Below are 23,601 nucleotides of genomic sequence, written 5' to 3'. Positions count from 1 at the left end.
CTTTTCAACACAAAAAGACCATAATTTTACGAAAGCTCATGATTTTAGTCAAGCTGATGTTATCCACTCAGGTACTGTTCAGTACTATTCTTAAGAGTCTTTTCTTAGTGCTTTCCTTTCTTAAAATGATTTTCACAATCTGCTTGGGTTCTGCCTTTTCCTGTACCTCTCTACTAGCTGTTCATTCTGGAGCTAGGGAAGTGCTTTGTTAGGAGTAATCAGAAAGTGCATATTCATAGCAAAATACATATTTTTACATATACTTCAGCTCCTTTTCTCTATTCCTACTGGTTGCATAAATGTGTCAGCACCTATTATAAGGGTCCATGCATGTTTTGCCTCTCCCTTTATGTTTCATCATCCAATCTACTGCATGAGTAAATTAGCTTAGGTATTAATGAGCTGGAAAAGGTTGTTTTTTCTGGGTTTTGGTTTCAGACACCACATTATATTCTGGTGTGTCAGTATTCTTGGGTTCTAGGTTATTTACTTGTTAACTTCACTACAATTAATGGAGATGTATACTAAAAACTCAAAATTGCACAGATTTTTTTCCGGGAGATATCACTCTTCATTGTTTCCCTTGTTAGCCAAGGGGTAACAAACACACAGAAATCTCTAGCCGAGCCCATGATGTTACTACAGCCCTCTCCAGAGTGGGACATGGCCAGCAGCAGAGCTCTCCCTGCTGCAACGGGACAGGCCCTCACTTACAGCAACATTTCTAACTATTCCCTTATGTTCTGGCTGTGTGTTTGCCAAGTACCACTGTGAGGAACATTTGAAGATCCAAAGTCAACTTTTCTCATGGCAGATGAATTTCGAGCACCTCATTTGTCCCTGTTAGGAATCTGCTTAGGACTCTGCTTTCTCCAAGCGACTTCTTTCTCCCTTCTTTTTGAGCAGGTACAGCCGACATGAAAAAAAGGAGATATGAGGTAAACAGTCTGGTGGCAGTGGCAGAGGAGTAATTATAGACCTTGTCTTGGATGGAACGAACAAGCAGAGTGTGCTGAAGAAGTCTGAACATACTGTTTTTGTAGAGTGTGCTGGTATTTCCTACTGTGTGAGTCAGCTGAAAATTCCCTGATCCTTTTGCTTCATTTTCCTCTCAGGCTGTACAGCAAAGTCACTGGACAAAATGCTGTCCCCGATTACTGCAGGTCTCCACTGCCTATTTCTACTGGTCACAGCATGTTGCCAGACATCACAGGACTCAAGCTTTGATCCATTCATCCAACATGTAGTGAGTATCCTTTCCCAGCCCCATTGGCTTTCATTTCATCTCTGCTTGTAGCACCCGGCTGCTATAGCTCTCCTCAGAGGAAGTCAGTGTAAGATCAGGTGGGGAAACAGAACCCAGAGTCTCCCCAGTGTGTAAAAGAGATGGAGAAATCCAGGAACTGGGCTCTTCTTGCTTCCCGATCTTAAAGCCTCTCCAGAAGGAACTGAGCAAAACTTCTGGTTTCTCACTTGTGTTAGTCTTCAAGGGATTTAAATTGCTGTCCCTGGAGCTAAGCGTAGGTAGCAGTTATGTGGGCACTGTTCCTGGATGGGATACACCCATGCTATGAGAGAGAGAAACCAAGTAAGTCAACAAAACCAGCTCAGGCACGGAGGTGCTTACAGGTAGGTGACAGGAGTCTCACCACTGTCTTGATAGTAGGACATGAGCACACATGACCAAAATGCCACTCCTGAGTGACTTGTGTTTAGGTGTTGCGCTTGGACTCAGACTTTACTTCAGTTTCCCACTTTTTCAACAATTCTCGCATACCTGTTTTGCTTCATCAGTAGTGCGAACTATGGAAATCTGTTTTGTGTGCTTCGTCCTGTATATGGGTTTGGTAACAGACAGTTTCTGCACAAATAATCCCTAACTAGAAACAACAAAAGAGGAACAGAGAAACAAAGGGACTGGCCAAATGGAAGTTAATATAGTCTGGTAAAGAAAACTAGTCTACAAATCTACCTGCTCTTGGTCTATCACAATTATTATTAGACCAGAAAATACTTCTTTTGTCTTCTACATTATGAACCCTACCAAGCCAAAACAGATTCTAATGCCTATATTCAGCCCCTAGCACCACAGGGACCTTAGTCCTGATGGACTGACCAGAACACAATGCACTTTTTTGAGCAGGTTGAAAAAAGGCAAGGAGAGATGAAGAGGAAGGTGGGAACTCCTTAAAGTTGTTTCTGCCACCATCCCCTGTCTTGGCAAACCAAGATACAGCTGGTTCCAGCAGCCCCATCTGCCCTTCAGCAGATGTCTAATAGTGACCAAGTATCTTGTTTGCTGTGGTTTTTTCAAACTGTCTCTAGCTCAGCACTTAGGCATTTTCATGAAAAGAGTAACAGTTTATTTTTTAGCATCGTTGATCCATGGTTGATCCTGCAAATGAGTCATCACTTAATGGTGTGAAATATGTGAAGTATTTAACAACATATTTAATGACCCTGTAGTTGTTTGGGAGAATAATTAACAAAGAAAACCACTGAGACCAAACCTGGGGGAAGAAATGGATCACAGTGGGCTTTCTGTAACTTTTGCAGCTAATCTCTAAGGTGAAAGGTAGTCCCCCTAGCAGTGCAAAAATGCCAATGCACATTGGGATCTTCACTGCCAGCGCAGCTGCGACATGAAGCCCAGCTCTAATCACACACCAGATGGTTCCTTTATGTAAAGAGATGACTTAAGAGTTGCCAAGCTATTCACCCTTTCTGTAAATAAAGATTTCAGTAGGACTCAAGAAACTGGCAAAGCTGCAAATTTCCTGCCTACGTCTTTGCTTGTTCTTTAGCCTTTCTTGCTAACCGTGGTGCCAATGTATTTTTAGAGCATGATTAAAAAAATAAGATGGTCTGCATCTCACTTGGCTGCACGCTGCGTGAACCCAGTCATACTGAAATTGTGCCACCACTGCCCTGGTCAACTGTGTGCTACTGATGGCCCACAAAATAGCTGACCTGACACCTGAGCTGGAGCCAAGACATTTCAATCCCCTTTCTACTCCTGCTCAGGTTGGCTTTGCTGGAAGCTCAGAGTGAAGAGGAAAGCAAAGGGTAATATGAGTCCACTTTCTGGAATCAAAGGCTGAGTGGCCAGGTCTCCCAAGCAGTTTGCAAGGCTGGCCCAGGACTGAGAGCACTGCATCAGCCCTATAGCCAATTTGCAGCTCAGACACAGAATTTCTGCTAAATGAGACAATTGCCTTGCGAAGGTATGCAGAGAGACACCTGCAAACTCAGTACATCCCTCAGCTGGTGCTTAATATTTCCCTGCCTGGAAGACATAAATATTCTGTTTAAAAAGGAAAAGGGGGGCAAAGATTGGTGGAGAGAAAAAAATTTTCTATGCCGGTATTTTCTTCACTAATTCTTTCATGCCAACAACAGCAGCTAAAGCTTCACTTTGTTTCTTCACAGAGCTTCATTCTCTTCTTTCCACAGGGTGACAGTGCACTAGGAGAGGAAAGCTTCCAGTCAGAGATGCAAAGGCAGAAGCAAAACAGTACGTACACAAACATATGGTAACAGAGCAAGTTTCTAGTAAGCTAAGGGTGAAATCGCTATTGGGGACAGCATCTCTTGAGGTACTGAACTGTGATCATCAAGGGGGAGGTAGTTGTTGTGGTTTAACTCCAGCTGGCAGCTAAGCACCACACAGCCGCTCGCTCACTCCCCCCTTATCAGAAGGGTAAAAGTGAGAAAACTCGTGGGTTGAGATAAAGACAGTTTAATAGGGAAAGCAAAAGCCGTGCACACAAGCAAAGCAAAACAAGGAATTCATTCATGCCTTTCCACCGACAGGCAGGTGTTCAGCCATCTCCAGGAAAGCAGGGCTCCATCACGCGTAACGGTGACTTGGGAAGACAAACGCCATCACTCTGAATGTCCCCCCTCCCTTCTTCTTTCCCCAACTTTTATTGCTGAGCGTGACAACATACGGTGTGGATGTCACGATTCAGGTCATATGGGCTGTGACATCATATTGGTCGGTTGGGGTCAGCTGTCCCAGCTGTGTCCCCTTCCAGCTTCTTGTGCCCTGGGGGAACAGAGTGGGAAAAAGAGAAAGTCTTGATTCTGTGTAAGCACTGTTCAGCAATAAATCAAGTGTTGTGTTATCAACACTGTTTTCAGCACAGATCCAAAACATAGCCCCATACAAGCTACTATGAAGAAATTCAACTCCAGAACTGGCCAAAACCAGTACAGTAGTAAAGGCACAAACAAAAGAGGTGGAAATTTTTTTCTGGTCAGAGATTGACATAGATGAGCAGAGCTTCTATGCAAGATGAAATACATGGTGTAGAAAAAACCCGAGCCTCTTAGCAGGACAGGGTGACAAGGTAATCCTGTATGGCTATGGCTGACAACCCATCCACTTGCTGAGTCAAAGGAGAGAAGGGATGAGACAGCTTTTCTCTGTATTTATATCAGCTTCCTATTGCTCTGAGACCAAAGAAATCTGGCTTTTGTCAGACAAGCAGTAGATAAAACACATACAGAATATCTGCTGAGTAGGAAGCAAGATCTCCTAATCAGAATGTCATACTAAGCTACCATTAAACAGCAACAAAAAGCCCAAATGCCAAAATGGAAGCCATCAATTTATGGTGTAACCTCACACATGTAGTCTCGTGTTATTTCTCTTTCAGTGCTTATTTTTGACCTTCCCCCTCTGGAATACACCATTGACATTGAAGTAAGCCTTATGGATTCATCTTTTCTGGAGCCAATCAAAGACTATTTCAAAAATCTTAATCTTCCAGTTTCAACAAATATTTCAAATGTAGAAATGACAGTTTCAAACATCAACATAACAACAGGTGGGTTGGTTATTTATTTTTATATTCTGGGTGATGTGTTTTTTTACCGGTATTTGATCTCTCCCAGTTTTACCATCCATCATGCTTAGAAATCAGCAAAACCAAACTGTCTCTGCTGCCTACTGAAAGACCCAACAAGACTGAAGCTCTAGCACACAACAGCATGTTTTGTTATCTGCATCCCACCACTCCTCTTTATATAATGTTGGTATTAGGAATAGCCCTGAATGCTTTTCTTTTCCTAAGGAAGGGACAAAGCCAGAGGAAGCCTGAGCCAAAGGATTTTGCTCCAGTTTGACTAACAAGCAGTCTGAGTACTTTCAAGTTTCAGGAAGCTGTGACAGCGGTTATCAGACTGTTTACTTCCCTCCACTTGCATTTGGAACGTAAATCGCTGTCGGAGGCGGTACTCTGACCCTGACGGAGACAGGCTGCATGAGACGCAGTCTTTTCCTGATATAACTCACTAAATGTATTCTTACAGGGGAAGACAGGTTTTATTACATGAGTTGTGGTTATGCAACATCACATCCAAGTAACTAATACAGCAGAAGATGTACAAACACACCAAGCATTTACAAGAGTAGAGGTGAAGGTTTGGTATCATCTTATTGCAGGCCCATAAAGCAATGAAAGGAAGTGTTCATCGGTTCTCAAAACGACACGCAAATGGATCTTTCAAAGGCCTTCAGGGTCACATGCAATGTGTGAAAATCACTTTGTTAATACCTTACTTTGCCAGTGGCACATTAAGAGTAGAAAAACTTACAGTGAAGTGTTTTGTATTTTTTTTTTTTTTATTAGAGGGAATATTTGTCTTTAAAGCACTTTGTGATAATGTCACCTTCTTTCATGCAGCATCTGTCAGGATACAGTCAGAACGACACAGCATCTCACTAGCCACCAGGACTTTGAATGACTAATACATGCTCTTACAATCTTTAAAAGCCTATACATTTGCTTTCAGCCCAGGCGATATAGAAATACCCAATCTGAAAACTATCATAGGACCCTGGCCAATACGCCAGATAAATTTTTAGGATCAGGCTTCACATCTCTATTCAATTACTTAAAAGTAATTGATCAGACTTATCCCTGTACCAGTCTGGTTCCCATTCCCGGTTAGTCATTTATAATTAGTATAGTAAGATTTGCAAGGCGTCAGATCATCATATTTGCATCATTCAAGTGAACTCACAAAAAGGGAAAGATTTAGTTGAGATCACTGGCATAAAGATACAGCAGGGTAAATACATGTCATGCAATACATTATGCCCCGTTTACCATTCTCATAGTATTTCTCTGTCTGTCTGACACTAGTCTGTCTGCCCAGTGGTGAGAACAATAGCTGTTGTTCTTGTGAAAAGGGATATGCCTGGCCAAGTGCGGTGTGCAGTGACTTGATAACCTGCCCTTCTGTCAGCCTAGCACCTGACCTGCCCTGTGGCTACATGAAGGAAATGCCTTTCTACGGGCCTTACTGTGAGCCTCAGACTGAAGGTAAGGAGAAACAGTGCTGAACTTCATCGTTGTACAAGTCATATACTCGTTAGAAGATGGAATAGTGTTAAAGGTGTGATAAAGCAGCACGTCAGGACTGAGCTGGCTACCGCATAGCCTATGAATGTGGAAAGTCTGTAGAGATGGTCTAGAGCTCTTCTCTTTGTGATGTGGGTCCACCTTGACCCAAGTACTTGCAGATATTTAGTGCCATATTGGAGCTCCAGCTCCCCGAATCACTGACACGCTTCTTTGGGACTTTCAGCTTCTGCTAAGCGAAGAAGGTTTTGTCTCATCAGATTTGCAACAGAGGAACTTACAAATGTGACCAAAGTGAGCCATAGTGCTCAAGAGAAGAGAAGGAACAAAAAACCCCAGCATGTATCTTTGGTTTTATTTCATGACTCTCATGACTTTTCGTGCCCATTAATTTTTAGGAACCTGACTGATGACTGGACACTTAGGCTTGGCAGCACTTGGGTGGAGCACTACCTGTTGTCTCTGCAATCCAAGACAAACCCCCACGAGGCTCTGCCTCTGATTTGTGATGGAGCAGCATGCAGAGATACCCAGAGGCAGCCCTAGAGCTGGAAGCACTCCAGTGCTGTCAGCATGTTCGTTCTAATCAACTCTGCTTAGAGGCAACGTTTTTATCACAGGGCAGCCCCATATCAATACTGCTATACTATTTCCAGGACTAGAGCTAGTATCTCTTCCATGTGGAAGTCCCACACCCCCTACAAGTCCAAGGCCTTGGGTACAATGCTCCTCCACTGCACGGTGTGGACATGTCCTTAAATGCACCCAGCTTAGAAAATTTCAGTATCTCTCTAAGCATTTTATGTTCTTTTGTGCCCATTTATGGGCCTTCACCCAGAATATTACCTCCCAAAGTCATTGAGGATATTTCCACTCATTCCAGTGAAACATAGGTGGAGATTCATCCTGTGTAACTTTCAGTATGTAAAAGTTCAGTATCTGACCAAAGTTATTCATCCAAATGGTAACTGGAGTAGCGTAGTAATTCGACCATTGTAGTAAAGCTGTCTATCACCTTCTAAATGCATCACCTTTTGAAGGTGTCTACAGCTTTGCATCAACTGGAGAGGAAGTCTAGATATGTAGCAGATACCAGGCATCTAAATTAGACATAGAATCCCAACTTTCCTATTATACAGATGAATCTTGGCAAGTTGTAAGATTTTGATTTAGGATTAGGATGGCTTCACCAAGGGCAACTTGTGCCTGACTAATCTAGTGGTCTCATAGGATGGAGTGCCTGCATCAGTGGGCAAGGGAAGAGCTACAGATGTTATCTACCTAGACTTCTGTAAGGCCTTTGATACGATCCCCCACAATGTTCTTGCTGTTAAATTGGCCTACCTAGACTTCTGTAAGGCCTTTGATACTATCCCCCACAACGTTCTTGCTGTTAAATTGGAGAGATATGTGTTTGACTGACGGACTGTTAAATGGATAAAGAACTGGTTGGATGGCCACGTCCACAGAGTTATAGTCAATGGCTCAACATCCAAGTGGAAGCCAGTAACAAGTGATGTCCTCAAAGATCTGTACTATTTAATATCTTCATCTATGGCATAGACAGTGGGATTGAGTGCACCCTCAGTAAGTTTGCAGATGACATCAAGCTGAGTGGTGCACTTGATTCACTAGAGGGAAGGGATGTCATCCAGAGGGACTTTGACCACTCGAGGAGTGGGCCTGTGCGAACCTCATGAAGTTCAACAAGGCCAAGTGCAAAGTCCTGCACCTGAGTCAGGGCAATCCCCAGTATCAATACGGACCTGGCGGGGTGAAGGGATTGAGAGCAGCCCTGTGGAGAAGGACTTGGAGGTATTGGTGGATGAAAAACGGACATGAACTGGCAATGTGCACCTGCAGTTCAGAAGGCCAACCATATCCTGGGCTGCATCAGAAGAAGCGTGGCCAGCAGGTCGAGGGAGGTGATTCTGCCCCTCTACTCCACTCTCGTGAGACCCAGCTCTGGGGAGTATTGTGTCCAGCTCTGGGGTCCCCAGCACAAGACAGACATGGACCTGCTTGAATGAGTCCAGAGGAGGGCCACGAGAATGATCGGGGGGCTGGAACACCTCTCCTATGAGGAAAAGCTGAGACAGTTGGGATTGTTCAGCCTGGAGAAAGGAAGGCTCTGGGGAGACCTTTTTGCAGCTTTTCAATACTTAAAGGGGGCTTATAAGAAAGACAGAGAAAGACTTTTTTTACCAGAGCCTGTAGTGGCAGGACAAGAGGCCATGGTTTTTAAACTGAAGGAGGGTAGATTTAGATTGAACATAAGGAAGAAATTCTTTATGAATAGGGTGGTGAGACACTTAGGTTGCCCAGAGAAGTTGTGGATGCCCCATCACTGGAAGTGTTCAAGGTCAGGTTGGAAGTCCCTGCCCATGGCAGGGGGGTTGGACTGGATGATCTTTAAAGGTCCCTTCCAACCCAAACCATTATATGATTTTAAGATTCTATGATTAAGTTAGAAGAAAAAGCTAAGAAATAATTTTGTAAGCATTGCTTTTGATTATCTTTACATTTATTTTTATGTTTTCCTTACAGACTCATGTGGTATGGGAGAGCCCATTGTAATGAATATGTCAGTCAGACTCGACACAGACTTTCGGGAGGATCTTAGGAATTCTTCTTCGGAATTATACAAAAAATACAAATCTGACCTTGAAAAAGCGGTAATGACTTTAGTTTTCCATCTCTGAAGGTAGAAAGCCCTCTAAGAAATAGAGGGAAAGTGTCTGGGAAATAGGGTGCACTCTCACTGTCTCTGTGGGGAGCTGTGAAGTATGCAGCAGTGGTAGCTACAAAGTGGGCCAAAGCTGACCTCCATTGAAAGACAATGACAATATTCCCATTCATTTTAATATGCTGGCCAACAGGGAAGTATTTAGGAATCTTTTGCATTAAAAGCATGAAAAAAAAAATCACATTATTGGTCCCAGCTTAAATCCACATGAGCACGCAGAGAATGAAACCATCAACACAAATTTATCCCATCTCAGTGGGGAGAGGACCAGGCCTGTTCTATCAGACGTGCTACAGGCCCTTACTCACATCAATGTTCAATGGAGAGTTTCCTATTTTAAGCACACTAGAGTAATATACAGAGGACTTATGTCATGTATTATGTCTTTGTTTACAGTTTAATGCTAGCTACAGATGTTTACCAGGCTTTGTATCAGCAACAGTAACTGGTTTCAGGTAAGTAAATAATTTCATTTTTTCCTGGAAGACATAAATCTTTCTGTCCAGTCTCAAGGAGACACCGGTCAGCAAAGACTACATTCACTTCAGCTAGAACCCACACCCAGTATATACATATTGTATAACAGTATAGCTGCAAAGGAAAGCCCAACTATTAGCATGGAAGAAGATTGCAGGTAAAATTCACTACTGTGCAAAAGTCCAAGAAACATAATCATTCTCCATCTGGATCAAAGCCTTTTATGGGAAAGACTAAATTCCACCCAAAAGGGGAAAAGGGTGCGAGTAAACCTAACATCATTTCCTAGGTCATCAGGAAGATGAATTAGTACGTCGACTCTGGATATAACATTGGATCTGGATAAAAGAGATATTACTTAAGTCCACACATATTTAAATGCAGCTGTATTTTAGTTTTTCTAAGGGAAATTTATTAGAAATAGACAGCAGAGGAAGGAGATGTCACATAAAGGTGTTTCTGTAGCACAACCTTCTTGTATACCAGAGCAAGTCTTGAGTCACAACGGAAGCCTTCACAGGTGAGCCCTGTGAAGCCTTCCTAGCCATGCAAGATGGGTCACCACAACATAGAAAACCACTAATATGCAAGGGTATTTAATTCTGGTGCTTCTCTCATTCTTGTACCTGTTTAGGCCTGGAAGTGTTTTTGTGAACTACGAAGTAAAAGCAGGAGCAGCAAGCTTCGATCAGATAGCAAATTCCAACAAAATTGTACCACAATTTCTAGATGCATTGTACCGGCTAAACCAAGCTACCTTCACAACAGAAATAACTAGTAAGTTTAAAGCTCTCTCAGTATTTTCCTTCAACCTTTACTTTAATATTTCTAGCCTGAACCATGTAGCTGCCTTATACTGTTGATTATTTGGTACTGGACCTTCAAAAAACATTTCTTTCTCTGGCTGTTTCATTTCATCCTGTGCCACCAAAGCTTAGGACTTACATGAGATGACCATGAACACAGCACCTCCCATGGAAAACCAAATCCTTCCAGCTACTCCACTGAACCCTGATGCAGTCTCTCCATGGGAGAGAGATCAAATACCCTTAAGTTCACCTCCAGAACTGAGACAGCTCTTAGCATAGCAGGCTGCCAGCACTTCCCCCTTCTTCAAACAAAACAAAAATCTCTTGCAGTTTACATGAGAACAGGTTCCCCCTGGCTTCCTTGGCACATTTTCCATGCTGCTGCTGGACAGCGTGTCACAATTCAGTCGCTTGATCAAGTGCCCCAGAGGTGCTGTACTCTCAGTGCACTGAGCGCTGGACTGCCTGTCTCAGAGGATTACCTTAACCTGGTTGCTTCTCCTCTCAGTTTATCTACTTAGAAAGTAGTGGTGGTGATAATATTTCTGGCTCTCTGCGTAAAACCTTCTGGGATCTTTGGCTGACAAAGATAGTAGAAGAATATGTTGTGGGAAAATTGCACAGCTTGTATCAGAGGTAGTGCCCTGCAGCTGATGCGGAGAGCATATTAGTTGTGAAGCACCTAGGATTCCCACAAGGTGAAAGACATCATATAGGCATGAGCTGAAATTAAAATAATGCAGAATGTTGCTCCTTGTCTTCCCAGATGAGACAAACTTCACTGTGAGTCCTGCAGACATTTTTAAAGGGGATACAGTAAGACTGATTTGTGAGATAAATTCAACATCTGAGAATGTGACCTGGTATCACTTCGATCAGATCATCTCAACCAGCTTCCGGTATTCGATAGAGAGACAAGTTTCGAGGAGAACCTCAAGGTCGATTCTTAAAATTTTCAACATTACGATGAAGGATTCTGGTATGATTTTCGATCGTTAAAACAGCAGATGTAAATCTCTAGTGTGGCTAGTTCTATAAAAAGCAAAGACGAATGCAGTGGCTGCATTTTCCTAGAGTAAATGTGAAAAATACACTGTCCCTCATAATTTTACGGTGTTTTTTTTTTCTTTAATGAGCTACGTACTGACTGGCATTGCCAGTAAGGTGTGAACTGACTGAAGTGACTATACAGGCCTGGGTACTCAGTGCCAGGCTTCGCTGCCATATCACAGGAGACAGCGGTGAGCACATGGCTGTAAGGCCTTCCCGCCCTTTGGTGTGGTAACTTGAGGCTGTGGTTGAATTTCTCCTTGATGGCCCTTGCCCCCTTTGAAAACATGGCCTAACTTATCAGAGCTCAGAGTTACAGTTTTTCATCTGTTCATGTTTAGGGCTTTTTGAAAATCAGGAACAGGTATATTGGTGGCATTTTGCTGGGAGGAGTTATCAGGGGAATTATCATGTATTATCAGAGCTTTGACTCAAGCTCCCACTCAGTTCTTTTTGGACCATGAATTTTACATTCAACTTCAAAAAGGGTAGACTGTGACCAGGTATTTGGGCACACATACGTGAGGTAGGAGTCGTGGATCCAAACTTCTTTGGGCTAAGGATGCCCTGAACCTTGGTGTCTCCACTTCTGTGTAAGTGGCCTACTCACTTGGCTATCCTAATAGGGAAGGAGAACCCACATACCTAAAGTAGGAAGGAAGTTTGGAGCTCTGATTGCCAATTTCAAAAGGAAGCCTGGCTGCATCCAGGGGGCAAGTGCCCAAGAAAGTGGCTGATAAATGCTCTCTTTGGCAATACCTTCTGAGCAGCATATGTGCCTACAGTCAGAGTGCCAGCTCTTGTGGAGTCCACCCTGGGCACCTATCTCTCACCCATTCTGTGTAGGAACCTTTTGCACAATCGGTCTACATTCTTACCATGACATACTGCTGCCATGTGGGCTATGGGCAATATACAGACCCTCAAAACACCAACTCAGCCAGATTTTAAGTATTTCAGTCCCAGAGCACTGGTCTCTTCTCAAGTACCCATCAACACTGAAGCTGCCTAACCTGGATATATTTGGCACCAGAAGTCTGCAGAAAGCATACTGCAGATGACCTGAGGGTACATTTTGATTAGCAAGTAGCAGAGCCGCTGCAGAGCAGGGAGATGTGAAAACTAGGTGTGGAAGTAGCTCCCAGCTTCTAATTCCAAATGTAGATGAAAAAAACAGCAAAACATGTTCTCAATGCTAAGGTATTGCCTATGCTTTACAGGTTCCTATAGCTGCGCTTTCACAAAGAGCAATCAGCTTTACACACTGATATACAAGGCCACGAAAACAATAGCAGTCTCTTTGCTGTGCATCACTACAAACTCAGACGACACCAGTGTTACATGCAATAGTCCTGAAATGCAGACAAACAGTCCTCTGCTGTCCTGTTGTATTGACAGACACTTACCATCACTTACTGGTGACTGGAAAGTAAATGGAGCAATCAATATTACAGGTAAGATTAACAAAAGATTGTCTTTCACCTGCTAGGTTTGTTCGTTCTTCAAAGATCTCCTCGTAATTGGCTACCCCAAAGGCCAAGTCCTAGGATGAATACAGGGTACGATCCAAAGGGGGGTGTGTGGGAAAGACGATGGATGGACAGCGTGGTACAGACTCCATATGTATAGTGCAGGTGCCAGTGGGATTCTGGGCATCTCCATGCCCTGTGCAGACATTGGTGCTTGAAACTCTGCCATCCTGGAGGGAAACAGCTGCCTGGACCAGCACAACACCTACTTTTTCCAAAAAGCTTATTTCTGCAATGTCTAGTTTTGAGAGCAAGGATGAATCTCTACTACTATCTCCAGAATCACCCTTGGGGTATGAAAAGTTTCTGTGTACCACATACCGAGATTTGGCAACCAAGAGAGTTGGCAACCAAGTGTAGCACTTTGAAACAGCTGCAGCAGAGCTAAATACTAAGTGCACAGTTTCCCTCTCCACCTGTAGTTGCGATACATCACATGCCAGTTGAGTCAGTGGCATCCCACAAGACTTTACTTATGATATGGATATAAAGAGTTAATAAAGCACCAAGTGAATGTGTTACAAAGATTTACAAAATAACATCAATAGAAACGCTCATAAATGTCTATCAACCATAGTCATAAACAGCCTGTTGCCCTCTTAATATTTTATGGGTATGGATTAACTGTTTATTATTAACCATTTGTTATAAATGAAATTTAGCAGAAAGCAGGACAGCAAAATGAGAGAAAACCTTCAAAGCTCATGTGCACAGTCATTTTGACAGAGGACAGGTACTGGTGTGCAGCAGTGCTTGCAGAGAGGGGTGATCCTAGCCTACTGTAATGAGCTGTTTTGCCCTCGATCCCCTGTGGCCAGGCTTTCCCCCAGGAACTCTGCTCTTGTGCCAGATGCACTTTCAGCTGCAGCATGGGAGAGCTTTAATGGGGTTTTCCCCTTGTAGCTAAAGCAGCACTCTTCAGACTTAAAGTTGAATGACTGTCAAGTACCTCCAAATGTTTATTCCAAAATAAGATGACATTAAAATCTGCAGTATCTACCCCTGTTTTGCTTATCTTACTTGTCCTAAATATCGCAGATAATGAGGTTAGGCTGAACCAGAATACTCTTCATTTTGGCTTATCCTGAGGTATCCAATCAACGTTGTTGCTCGCAGACTGATGCTGGCAGAAGGTGCCCAGCACTGTGCTGAGAGCCGTCTTCAGGCCTTTGGAAGACCACTGTGAGTGTTGCCAGAGTAGAAGATGTGAATGAACTTCAGCAATGATGAGTTAAAAGTGCCATGCTGTCAAAGGTTACATACAAACCCACAAGGTCTTCCTTAGCTAGAGCGATTGCTTGTGATTTACGGAGCCCAGGTATTTTTTCACGTCCATAGCCTTTCAAGGAATGTTTATTTCTCTCTAGGAGTCTCCAGTTCCAGTGAAAACTGCACTGAATACAAGCTCAACATCAATGAATCACTATGCCCACCTGAGAAGTCAGGTACGGTGACGACATACACATGTGAGCTGCAGACTGGACACGGTGCCAGGAGCAGTCAAAACATCAGAGTGACATACCTCCGGACAGGTAAGAGTCGGGTAGCATGGAACAGACCATCAGCTCTTTAACGCGTAGGTGGCCTCCGTGGCACATGTCGTTTACAAGCAAACGATTATAACAAGTGACGGTCAATAATATGACATTTATCTTGTGTTGTCTCAGCCCACGTAACAATATCTTCAAGCATAAACTCATCAGTTTCCGAGGGATATGCATTCAATCTAACGTGTGAAAGTGATGTGAGCAATTATGACAGTATCAGTTGGAAAATCCAGTCTGGAAATAACACAAAAACAGTAGACTGTGATACGTGCATCAAAAATAGCACATCTCCAGCCACGTCTGTGCTCACAGTGAAGACTGCCACACAGGACTGGAACGGTGAGTGAACCTGGTTTGTACTGAATACAAAGGCAATGAAATCTCCATACCAGATCACTTACAGCGTCCCTAGCCCTGCAAATCACTGTGAAGTCTGGCCACAGCAAATAAAAAAAAGAGTTAAAATCATAACTGCTGGAGGACAGCAAGACACGATGCTGCCAACAACACTGTACTTCTTCAGTATTAGGGCTCATGACCATGCAAAAGCTGAGGAGCACTTCTGTTGACGGAGACTTGTTTTTTGTGTCATTTCTTTCAGGAACCTACTTCTGCACATTCTCCCAGAAGAACTTGGAGAGTTCTGCCAATGTGACAATCGAGGTTCTTTCCTTGCCTCTGAAGCAGAACATCCTGATAGACCCCATTGCAGCACCTATACAGTGCAAAGTGCAACAAGCCCTTGAATGCTGCATAAGTGCTAACACCATGGAAGATTACAATGTTACATTCGTGGTTCAACAAAATGGATTTCAAGTTGGTAAGAAACAATAAGCTTGCAGAATCACTGGTTGCACTATGTGTCACAAGCCAGTCCCTGGGTTTTCTGTTTTCAGTTAGGTCTGTGTAATGCATTCATACTTACTGCTATTATGACAACCCACAAGTACTCCTGAGAGTGTAAAAAAAGGGTAATGGACTTTTTTTTACAATGGTTGCTATGCCTGGGGAGCATGGCTGAGATTAATAGAAGAGCAACTGAAGTCACTGCTGTAGTGATAAATACATAACAGGTAAAATAAGTGTTTGGTTTGCCTTGCCAGGCAGTGAGAAGTGAGCATCCTCATCATTGTTCAGATTAGAAATTGCTGAACTCCATTTATTTGCTTTTATCTTCCACCCTGCCACTTTTTTGAACTGAGTATCAAGGAAACGTTACTTAAGAAGATGATCTACTAATTCATGAAAAATGTATAATAACACATCAAGAATGCAATTCAAAGAACTATTCTGTTTTCTTCAAGGCTACAGGTAACATATCTTTAACAGCAGAAAAGCCTAAGCTTCTATGTCTTCAAATTTAGGGCAGTTCTGCAGCTTCCCTGGCATGTTTTTATATACTAGAAGTATTCAAGTGGGTTACAAAACCATTAATTTGAAAAAAAGCAAAGAAGAGCCACCTAAACTAACTCATAGGAATGCAAAAACAACAGGCTGAAGTGTAAAGCAGGTGAAGACTGAGGGGTCCTTCGGTTGCTAAGAAAAATGCCAAGATCTTGGAAGCGATTGCAGTCGGGGACCCTCAGGCACAGGCATACTAAAAAGCAATGGGAGTGTGGTACAGATCCTGAGTTCAAAAGAACCGTATAAGAACAGCAAAAAAGTATGCTAGCTTAAATGGAATGCCTGTGGTAGAAGCAGAAGCAGGAAGAGTATTCTCCAAAATGGTTTCTAAAACAAATTTTTGTTCCTGCACAGTAAAAGAGGGTTTGGGCAGGATTTGCTCATACACCAGTAATTGAAATGGTGCTGATCATGCAGCAGCTGCCAGAAGATTTATTAAGTGGGGAGTAAGAGACAGAGATCAGCACGCAGAAAGGAAGTTTCTCCACAAAGGAAGTTTTTTCCTCTAGGACCCACAGAAGAGAAAGTTTTGCAGGAGCTTTCTGCTGTCTGCTAGCTGATTGACCTCAAATCTGTGTTAACCTATCTTAATCCTTCCCTACAGGGAAAAAGAAAGGAGAAAATTCATTTTGCTACATGTACAATTACACAGAAGCAGAATGCAGCAAAGAGAAAGAGCTCACAGCATATTGCAAGTTTACTAACCGCATTGGACAGGAAGTCAACAGTGAAAGTATAAGACTGCACCTGATACCTGGTAAGAAAAAAGTTACTATTTAAAGCTGTTAAATAGGAAATCCCAGTATCTTTGTTAAATCAGATGGCACAAATTTATCACTGGTGACACCTAACAGGAGCAGTTTTTGTTAGCCAAGAATTTTCGTCTCCTTTTTTTGACAGGAAATTTTGAAATACAGAGGAAAATATCAATTTTGCTGTAATTTAAAAAAATAAATAGACAAGAAGTTTTGTCTTCACTGTATTTGACAGCGGCCCCAGTATGTTCCCAAGCAGTTATAGTTCAGTCATCTTCTGTCTCTACTTCCTCTGGTGCAACCTGCACCTCCAAGCTTCGTCTCTTGTGTTGAAATGCGGTCATGCAGCTCCCAGCTTGCACCAACAATTTAGCAAGGATAAAAGGTTGTTGTGCCTCAGGAAGAAGTCATCTAGCTCAGAAGGTCAGCCTATGGGAGAGCCATTTAAATACAAGAATGGCAACCTCCATGAGGTGTTGCAGAGACCTGGGCAGACCCAGCTTCCAGTCAGCTCTGCAGGAAATGCTGGGTAGTTAGAATTCAACAAGCTAAATTCGGTTTTAATATTTAGTTCTGACCAGAGTTTGGATATTTCAGCTTCTTATTCTAAATTGGAAAGAAAGAAATGTTGGACATCCTCATAATGCAGAAATTTTGTTTTTTCCACAGTAGTTGTGCCTACTGTTGATTCACTGAATCCGGCCAGATTTCATTCTCTTAGGCAATAAATATGCAGACACTTCATTTACTTTAATCCGCAGATACTTACTGGTATGACTGACCCAATCAAAGCCAGTTAGCAAGACTCACTAATCACTTTTTGTTCATCAAAAACGTGTTGAGGCCTCAATATCAAGGTGTTAATGAATTTCCTATTAGTGCTACAGCAGCAGTGAGTCCCTTAGCAGAATAAACTTTGTGTGGATTACTGTTCACGTAGTGGTCAATATAATCCCACTCCACCCCTATCTAACCCTGTAATCTAACAGACAAATCCTAAAACATTGGGTATTGGTTTGTTGATCTGATTCAGTACTCAAAAGCAAGGGGCTTTATTCAATTTCCTTTTTAATTTCATGTTTCCAAATAATTTGGAATGCAAGACATATACACCCTGAAAGGTCATAATTAATGAAGAGAGCAAGCGGAAATCCTAACTAATTTAAAGACCTCTGAACTTCAGGAGGTCACAGGTTTGATGGGGGTAAATTATTCATCTCCCTGCTTCTTAGTTTTCTACCTCTATGTTTTTTCCTCATACAGATAAGGAAGTTTCCTGCTCAAACAGCCTTGGCATTGGAATAGAAGGGTCCACATTAAAAAAGCCATGCCGTCAGCCAAATAATACAGATGATTTTACGCGAGGCAATATAATTTACAAGTGCTCCAACAAATCATGGAAGCTTGAAAGGAATGACTGCCTGTCTGTAGAAATAAAAAACCTGCTGACTAGTGCTGAGGTAACATTTATGAGTTTTCTAGAGGTTGGGGTAGGGGCGGGGGTAGGAGAGAGCAAAAATTTTTGTTGGGTGGTTTTTTTGCTTAACATAATCTAAAATATATGAAGCATTGAAAAATCAAATATTTAATTAAAACTATCTTTTAAAAGATATAAAGAATGATTGGCTATATCTACACAAGACAGTGAAAGAGGCTAGGTCCCCTTCTCTGGCCCAGAGGGCATTTGGCACTGCATGGCTAACATCCACGCACATGAACGCTCTCTCCCCCAGACAAGGTGATCTTATTCCTAGTGTCCAGCAGGAGCAGTTGCGAGCCTGGGGTGTTCCCTGAACCATGCTCAGGCATTGCCTCGGTGAACGCTAGTTGGCACAATCCCGAAGCACGCTAGAGAGTACACTAACAGCGATGCAGTAGAGACAACTCTGGGCCACTGCCCAACCTCAGACCCAGGCCCGGGTTAGCATGCCCCCTCAGCCACTACCCGTCACAGTTTGGTGCTGGGCCTTCGTTTTCAGCCTAGGTATCCTATCATAGTGCTCTTCACTTCTACAAACCACCCAGAGTCACCCTTCTCTCAGTGTGCTTAGATGAGAACAATTATCTTTCTTTCATCAAATACTTACTATGTTTATTTTAGTAAATTAGGCACAACAAGATCCCAGACAGAGGTACAGCTACTCAATTATGTATTTTCTTAATTTGCTACGTTGCTCCCTCATATGGTTTGGGCCCAGGCCAACTATTATCTCCCCTGAAATTTCCAGGAGCAGTCTGCGAGTTAGCACAGGTAAGAGACCACTCTCAATAGGCAGTTAGGATACCCTGTTCTGGAAGGTCAGAGTGTTGAACCCTACCAGCATGTCTAGAATGACCCTGGCTCTGTTTATTTTACTAGTATAGGGGTAGCCATTATGAAGGAGGATCAAGCTCCAGGCAAATTGCACGCATGTGATGTACTGTTATCTTCTGTTCCAGTCCTTGGTCAACAGTCCTGAGGCAAAAGCAAACCTACCTAACTACCTTGCAGAGCTTAAGGAAGAGACAGGAAAGCAGCAAAGCCTAATAAACTGTTCTGCAAACCTAGGCGCAATCGTTACCATCCTGGATATGGTCTCCTCTATCCCAGTAGATGCAGAGGAGCTCACTATTCAAGTAAGGTTTTATTCTAAGTCTTACCTATACTTATCAAGCCCTTTGGCCCCTTTTGTCACAGAGGATGACATTCTCCCTGAAGACATTCAGGTAGTTAGGGTCAAGAACAGGAAAGTATTAAGGGAATGAGATGAAATGACAACAAAGATGAAATGATAGCAAAAATACAGAAGAGTTTATGAAAAGTCAAAATGACGAAGACAAGGAGCCTATGCATGAAAGAGAGACTGCTGTATGCTTAGCAACCAGAAATCTTCTAGGGACCCATAAATGTCTCTAGCATTCTAAGTTAGAGGAAAGGACAAGGAATGATGGATGAAAAATAGGACATGAGCCAGCAATGTGCGCTGGCAGCCTAGAAAGCCAATTGTATCCTGGGCTGCATAACAAGAAGTGTGGCCGGCAGGTCGAGGGAGGTGATTCTCCTGCTCTACTCTGCTTTTGTGAGACCCCACCTGGAGTACTGCATCCAGCTTTGGAGTCCCCAGCACAAGACAGACATGGACCTGGTAGAGCAGTTCCAGAGGAGGGCCACAAAAATGGTCAGAGGGCTGAACACCTCTCCTATGAGGAAAGGCTGAGAGAGTTGGGGTTGTTCAGCCTGGAGAACAGAAGACTCCAGGGAGACCTTATTGCAGCCTTTCAATACTTACCGGGGGCTTATAAGAAAGACAGAGAAAGACTTTTTTACCAGAGCCTGTAGTGGCAGGACAAGGGGCAACGGTTTTAAACTGAAAGAGGGTAGATTTAGATGGGACATAAGGACGAAATTCTTTAAGATGAGGGTGGTGAGACACTGCAACAGGTTGCCCAGAGAAGTTGTGAATGCCCCATCATTGGAAGTGTTCAAGGTCAGGTTGGATGTCCCTGCCCATGGCGGGAGGTTGGACTGGATGATCTTTAAGGATCAAAACCATTCTGTGATTCTATGATTCTATGAGTAGGAGCAGAAACAGAAAAAAAATGTTGAAATTAGGATATGGATCAAGCAAGGAAAATCAATTAGATGCTACAGCAAATGAATGGCAAAACACGTCTTAGAAATACTTGGAAACCTTGATTGTGAGGTACAGAGGAAAAGCACTGCTCTTCTGAGCAGAAAAGTGCAAAGAGACTTGATATTTTGTAGTTGGAGAAATCTACATGAGAGAGCGTAAAAAATCAAAGATAGCACAAAGGCTGAGAAAGAAGGAAAAGAAGGATAGAGAAGAAAAAATACTAAGTAATATGTAAAAAAAAAGCCACGCAGCTCCACTTTTGGAAACCTTAACTTGAAAACAGAGCATGCAGAGGGTTAACAACTGAAGGTTTCACATGGATTGAGCAAAATAAGAAAATGCTGGGCTTTTTCAAAAGGCAATTCTACGACCACACAGAAATTACCATCAGAAACAACAATGATTTGTATGGGATTTCAGTAACAGCATTATTCTGTTGTTGTTCCAGAATTTCCTCTCCATAGTGGACTTTATTGTTGCTGATTCCACAACTGAAGCTTGGGAAGACCTGAATAAAGAGGATATACCCAAAAGTTCTTTGTTACTGCATTCAGTAGAAAATTTTTCCCTGCGCCTCCAACCAGTTAACAATACCATTCCTCCTGTCTCTGCAAAAACCCTTCAGCTACAAGGTATGGTTGTCACAGAAAATAGCAGCACAGATTATAATAAGAACTTCCGCAGTAAAGAAAACCTCACAGTTAATGTGCTCATCGGTGAAACTGAAATTCAGACTCTCCAAAATTCAACCATTGTCAGTGTGATGTACTCAAAACTTGGACGTATTTTGCCCCGGAATGAGTCTGAGTATGTGAACGGCTTACTGATAACAACAACTGTGAGCAGCAACAGAAGCCAGAAATTCTATATTAATATGACCTTTGCAAAGAGAAACTTGTCTCTAAAGATGCCCCAGTGTGTCTTTTGGAACTTCACGCTCGACAAAGATAGAGGGGGCTGGGATACCCATGGTTGCACACCCACAGAGGTAGAAGATTATGTCATTTGCTCCTGCAATCACTTGACATCATTCTCCATTCTGATGTCACCTGATAAATCCTCCCAGGTAACCTTTGAAGGTTATATTACCTACATTGGCCTGGCCATTTCAATCCTGAGTTTGGCGGCCTGCATTATAATTGAATCCTTAGTCTGGAAATACGTGACAAACAACACAACCTCCTATATGCGCCATGTCTGTATACTCAACATAGCTACATCGCTCCTGATTGCTGACATTTGGTTCATTGTCACTGCCTCCATCAATGACCAAAACCAACAGATGAACAGAGGTATCTGTTTTGTGGCCACCTTCTTCATCCATTTATTCTACCTGTGTGTCTTTTTCTGGATGCTCAGCCTGGGCCTCATTCTTTTCTACAGACTGGTCTTCATCTTACACAACACAAGCAAGACTGCTCAGAAAACAGTGGCATTCTGTCTGGGATATGGGTGCCCCTTTGTCATTGCAGTCATCACCATCGCTGTCACACTGCCAAGGAACAATTACACCAGAAAGGATGTCTGCTGGCTCAACTGGAAGGACAGCAAAGCTCTCTTGGCCTTCGTCATACCTGCCCTGATCATTGTGGCCATGAATTTGTTCATCACCGCAGTTGTTATAATAAAAATACTCAGGCCAACGATTGGGGACAGGTCAAACAGGCAGGAGAGGAACTCTTTGTTTCAAATTGGCAAAAGTGTGGCCATCTTGACACCACTGTTAGGCCTCACCTGGGGATTTGGCCTTGCCACTCTCATCGAAAAGAGCCATCAAGCTTTCCACATCCTCTTTGCTCTGCTCAATGCTTTGCAGGTGAGTTACACATATGTATGGTTTTGTTTCCTCTATGACCATTTAACGAGTAGTGACATTCTTGCAGGGAGGGGGAATAAAAACAGCTTGGGAAAGCTCAGGGTTGCCTTACACATCCTTATTCCCAAAGGGCTCTTTGGGAAACCCATTCCAGGAATTCAGCAGTATTTCGTATTCTCAGCTGCCTTAACAGGTGTGCCTTGTAGATAAAGCTGACATAAAGATAACTTCCAACTTTGCCAGTAGCTTTGGGAAGAACTTCATTCCTGAACATCAGGAAAATAGCCCTATTATGTTCAGGTGGGCAAGCTTCAGCATGTCTGGTCTCATTTACAGTACCTCTGGAAGCATCATATTATTCTCTTGTGGGTTCAAGTAATGGGGGAGTATAAACAACATGAAAGTCACCACGAACAGCTAAGTAGTACTAATAATAAAGAGAAGAACTGAGTAAAATACAGATGATAGAAAGTTTTCCCTTAGTATGATTTTTACAACAACATATTTAGGTGGCCAGCGGGATCCCAATACAATGGGAATTCTTAAGGACACAATAGTTATGTATAGTGTGTTTCTTACGAATGACCTCAAAATTGAACGCTTCAGACCAAACTCACTTGCCTTTTATATTGTGAACCTGCTAGCTTATCTGGGGAGCACAGGCAGGGCATGTCTTCCATAGACAAAGGTCCATTCTTCCAAATATGTTTAGTGCTAGAAAACTATCTGCGTCACTTTTGTAGATAAGATATACACACAGTTTAAGTAGGCCAGGCCTGGAGAACTCCTACCACATCAGCAGTCCGTTATGGGAGATGCAGTTAGAAAAATGCCGCCTATCAAAGAGTTCAGAGTTTAAATAGCAAACATGGACAATGTTAGAGATAATTATGAGGTACTGCAATTAAAAGCTTGGTGTCATCAAACTGCATGTAATTATCTGTCTCCTAGGGATTATTCATTTTCGTGTTTGGGACTCTCTGGGACAAGAAGGTAAGAATTCAAACTATTGCTTATATTATGTGAAAATACTGTTGGAATTTCAACATAATTGCTGTATTTACTGATTGATTTTTTTTTAAAAACAAATAGATACAAGAAGCCCTGCTAAAGAGGAATTCAATGTCCAAATGGAGTTCGCAGCAGACAAAGGTTAGATCCTTGACCTAAGAATGTATTTCAAAGTTATTGCTGAATAGTCTTACATTCTCCAAGTGTCTTTTAAGTCAAATGCGCTTTATATTCTGCATTATTTATCAAAACTAGTCAGAGAAAGAGAAGACACTAACAAAATAAATATGAATATACCCCCTTTTTCAAAGTTCATTATTTCACCTATAATTGGTAAAGAATGAGAAGGAGGTTGGTGGACATTTGCTCTAAATTTGACAAGAAATAAACCACAAAATGTAACTGAAACTTTAAGTTAGAAAACAGAAAATTTCAGTGGCACCATTATTTATTCACAACCTAAGAGAAAGGC

General features: G+C 42.5%; 1 protein-coding gene across 1 annotated transcript; it reads left to right on the top strand.

Moving 5' to 3' along the window:
* The first annotated feature begins 1,141 nt into the window (after positions 1-1,141).
* On the top strand, positions 1,142-23,288 carry GPR116 (G protein-coupled receptor 116). The gene is made up of 18 exons (XM_009585827.1): positions 1,142-1,246; positions 3,454-3,514; positions 4,662-4,832; positions 6,153-6,332; positions 8,919-9,046; positions 9,514-9,572; positions 10,229-10,371; positions 11,170-11,382; positions 12,674-12,907; positions 14,350-14,514; positions 14,650-14,868; positions 15,131-15,349; positions 16,538-16,690; positions 17,952-18,148; positions 19,128-19,304; positions 20,751-22,118; positions 23,070-23,111; positions 23,211-23,288. Exons 1-18 carry the CDS (start codon positions 1,142-1,144, stop codon positions 23,286-23,288), a joined length of 3,912 nt encoding a protein of 1,303 aa, XP_009584122.1.
* The last annotated feature ends 313 nt before the right edge of the window (positions 23,289-23,601 follow it).

Source organism: Fulmarus glacialis, unplaced genomic scaffold (genome assembly GCF_000690835.1).
Source record: "Fulmarus glacialis isolate BGI_N327 unplaced genomic scaffold, ASM69083v1 scaffold3349, whole genome shotgun sequence".
NCBI lineage: Eukaryota > Metazoa > Chordata > Aves > Procellariiformes > Procellariidae > Fulmarus > Fulmarus glacialis.
This window is presented reverse-complemented; position numbering and strand designations above follow the sequence as displayed.